This window comes from Marmota monax, unplaced genomic scaffold, assembly GCF_021218885.2.
Source record: "Marmota monax isolate L192 unplaced genomic scaffold, Marmota_monax_Labrador192_F-V1.1 WCK01_AAM20220418_F8-fsc00773, whole genome shotgun sequence".
NCBI lineage: Eukaryota > Metazoa > Chordata > Mammalia > Rodentia > Sciuridae > Marmota > Marmota monax.
This window is the reverse complement of record NW_026694409.1, coordinates 156,855-159,497: the sequence shown is the minus strand read 5'-3', so window position 1 is coordinate 159,497 and position 2,643 is coordinate 156,855. Positions and strand designations below refer to the sequence as shown.

The following is a 2,643-nucleotide window of genomic DNA, read 5'->3' as shown; positions in this document are numbered from 1 at the left end:
AAGATAATAGTAGATAGAAGTTTTAGCAGATGAGTCTGTGAGCTTAGGAATTGCCAAAAGAGGTTTTGAATTATTTCTAGTTCTAAAAAGTAATGTAAAGCTAGAAAATGCCAACCTATTAAAAATTATACCTTGTGAATATTTATGCTGGAAAAATCATTCATGTAAGACAATAACATTTGTGATATTATAAATTATAATAATACTGTCAATTTAAAGTGATATAATAAGAATTCACATAAATTGTTGTGCTCTGAAAGTTCAAAAAGTCCTGTAGCACATTAGGAATAAACACCTGTCTCTTGGTTATGAAGCAGTAAAAGTTAGACGTCAAAATGTATTTCGCCAGTGCCTACATCAGAGCCTCCACTGCTTCCTCTTCTACACAGATTTGCAGCTGAGAATTCCAAGATGAGGTTATATGGGACAGAGATCTTTAGCTCATCTCTCAGTAGACTGGAAATTTTGGTGTTTCATCTGAGGTCTGACACAACCTGTCTTTCTCAGAGGTCATTCCTAAAGGAAAGACTAATATTTCTTCCATTCTCAAACAATGGTAAACAAGCAGCATCTACTGAGAGCCGACCGCGGGCGGCGGGCGTAGCTGCTGCCTGAGCGCCAGCGCGGGCTGGTGGGCCCCGCACCATTCCTGCTCCTCACCCGCCGCGCCCTCGGACATGGTGGCCCCCGGCTCTGTGACCAGCCGGCTGGGCACGGTGTTCCCCTTCCTGCTGGTCCTGGTGGAACTGCAGTACGAAGGTGCTGAATGTGGAGTAAATGCAGATGTTGAGAAACATCTTGAATTGGGCAAGAAATTACTTGCAGCTGGACAGCTAGCTGATGCTTTATCTCAATTTCTTGCCGCAGTAGATGGTGATCCTGATAACTATATTGCATACTATCAAAGAGCTACAGTCTTTCTAGCTATGGGAAAATCGAAAGCAGCACTTCCTGATTTAACTAAAGTGATTGAATTGAAGATGGATTTCACTGCAGCAAGATTACAGAGAGGTCACTTATTACTTAAACAAGGAAAACTTGATGAAGCAGAAGATGATTTTTAAAAAGTGCTCAAATCTAATCCAAGTGAAAATGAAGAAAAGGAAGCCCAGTCACAACTTCTCAAGTCTGATGAAATGCAACGTTTGCGTTCGCAAGCACTCGAGGCTTTTGAAAGTGCAGATTATACTGCTGCTATAACCTTCCTTGATAAGATTTTAGAGGTTTGTGTTTGGGATGCAGAACTACGGGAACTTCGAGCTGAATGTTTTATAAAAGAAGGAGAACCTAGGAAAGCTATAAGTGACTTAAAAGCCACATCAAAACTGAAGAATGATAATACTGAAGCGTTTTATAAAATCAGCACACTGTACTACCAACTAGGAGACCATGAATTATCCCTCAGTGAAGTTCGTGAATGTCTAAAACTTGATCAGGATCATAAAAGGTGTTTTGCACACTATAAACAAGTAAAAAAACTTAATAAGCTGATTGAATCAGCTGAAGAGCTCATCAGAGATGGCAGATACACAGATGCAACCAGCAAATATGAATCTGTCATGAAAACAGAGCCCAGCATTGCTGAATACACAGTTCGTTCAAAAGAAAGGATCTGTCACTGCTTTTCTAAGGATGAGAAGCCTGTTGAAGCCATTAGAGTATGTTCTGAAGTTTTACAGATAGAACCTGACAATGTGAATGCACTAAAAGATCGAGCAGAGGCCTATTTAATAGAAGAAATGTATGATGAAGCTATTCAAGATTATGAAGCTGCTCAGGAACACAATGAAAATGATCAGCAGATTCGGGTAGGTCTAGAAAAAGCACAGAGACTATTGAAACAGTCACAGAAACGAGATTATTATAAAATCTTGGGAGTAAAAAGGAATGCCAAAAAGCAAGAAATCATTAAGGCATATAGAAAATTAGCACTGCAGTGGCACCCAGATAACTTCCAAAATGAAGAAGAAAAGAAAAAGGCTGAGAAAAAGTTCATTGACATAGCAGCTGCTAAAGAAGTTCTCTCTGATCCAGAAATGAGGAAGAAGTTTGATGATGGAGAAGATCCCCTAGATGCAGAGAGCCAACAAGGAGGTGGTGGAAACCCTTTTCTCAGAAGCTGGAACTCATGGCAAGGGTTCAATCCCTTCAGCTCAGGCGGACCATTTAGATTTAAATTCCACTTCAATTAAACCAACTGTTTTTCTGCTCTTCCTTAATTTTTTTTTTTTAAAGATTAAAAAAAATCTTGTTCTGGGATCCTAATGAAAAAAAAAAAAAAAAACAAGCAGCATCTAGATGAAACTTTTTTTATGTTTCTAGCCCTCATATTCAAAGGTCAGAGGAACCTGGGTTGCTGTTTACACAGCATCCATTGCAAACAAATCTAAAGGCTCTCACATGTACCCCCAAATAGATATGGTCTTACATAAAATAACTGAACTAACAAAACTAATGTTATTTGTGCATGGACATATAAATTTTGAGATCTGTCTGATGATTCAGCCTCAAGTAATGATAATCCATTAGCAATGAGTTTTGACGTATAAATACTTTGGTTGTGAGAAGAAAATATGGAGAGGGTTGTGGGATATCTTGTCCTAGAAACAAAGCCAGGAAGATAGCACTGGTGGGAGGTAAGAA

General features: G+C 39.0%; 1 protein-coding gene across 1 annotated transcript; it reads left to right on the top strand.

Moving 5' to 3' along the window:
• Positions 1-579: 579 nt before the first annotated feature.
• Positions 580-2,211, top strand: LOC124109536 (dnaJ homolog subfamily C member 3-like). Its single transcript, XM_046468200.2, is given in 1 exon segment — positions 580-2,211. A coding segment is annotated over 1 exon segment (1,515 nt). The 5' UTR covers positions 580-677; the 3' UTR covers positions 2,193-2,211.
• The last annotated feature ends 432 nt before the right edge of the window (positions 2,212-2,643 follow it).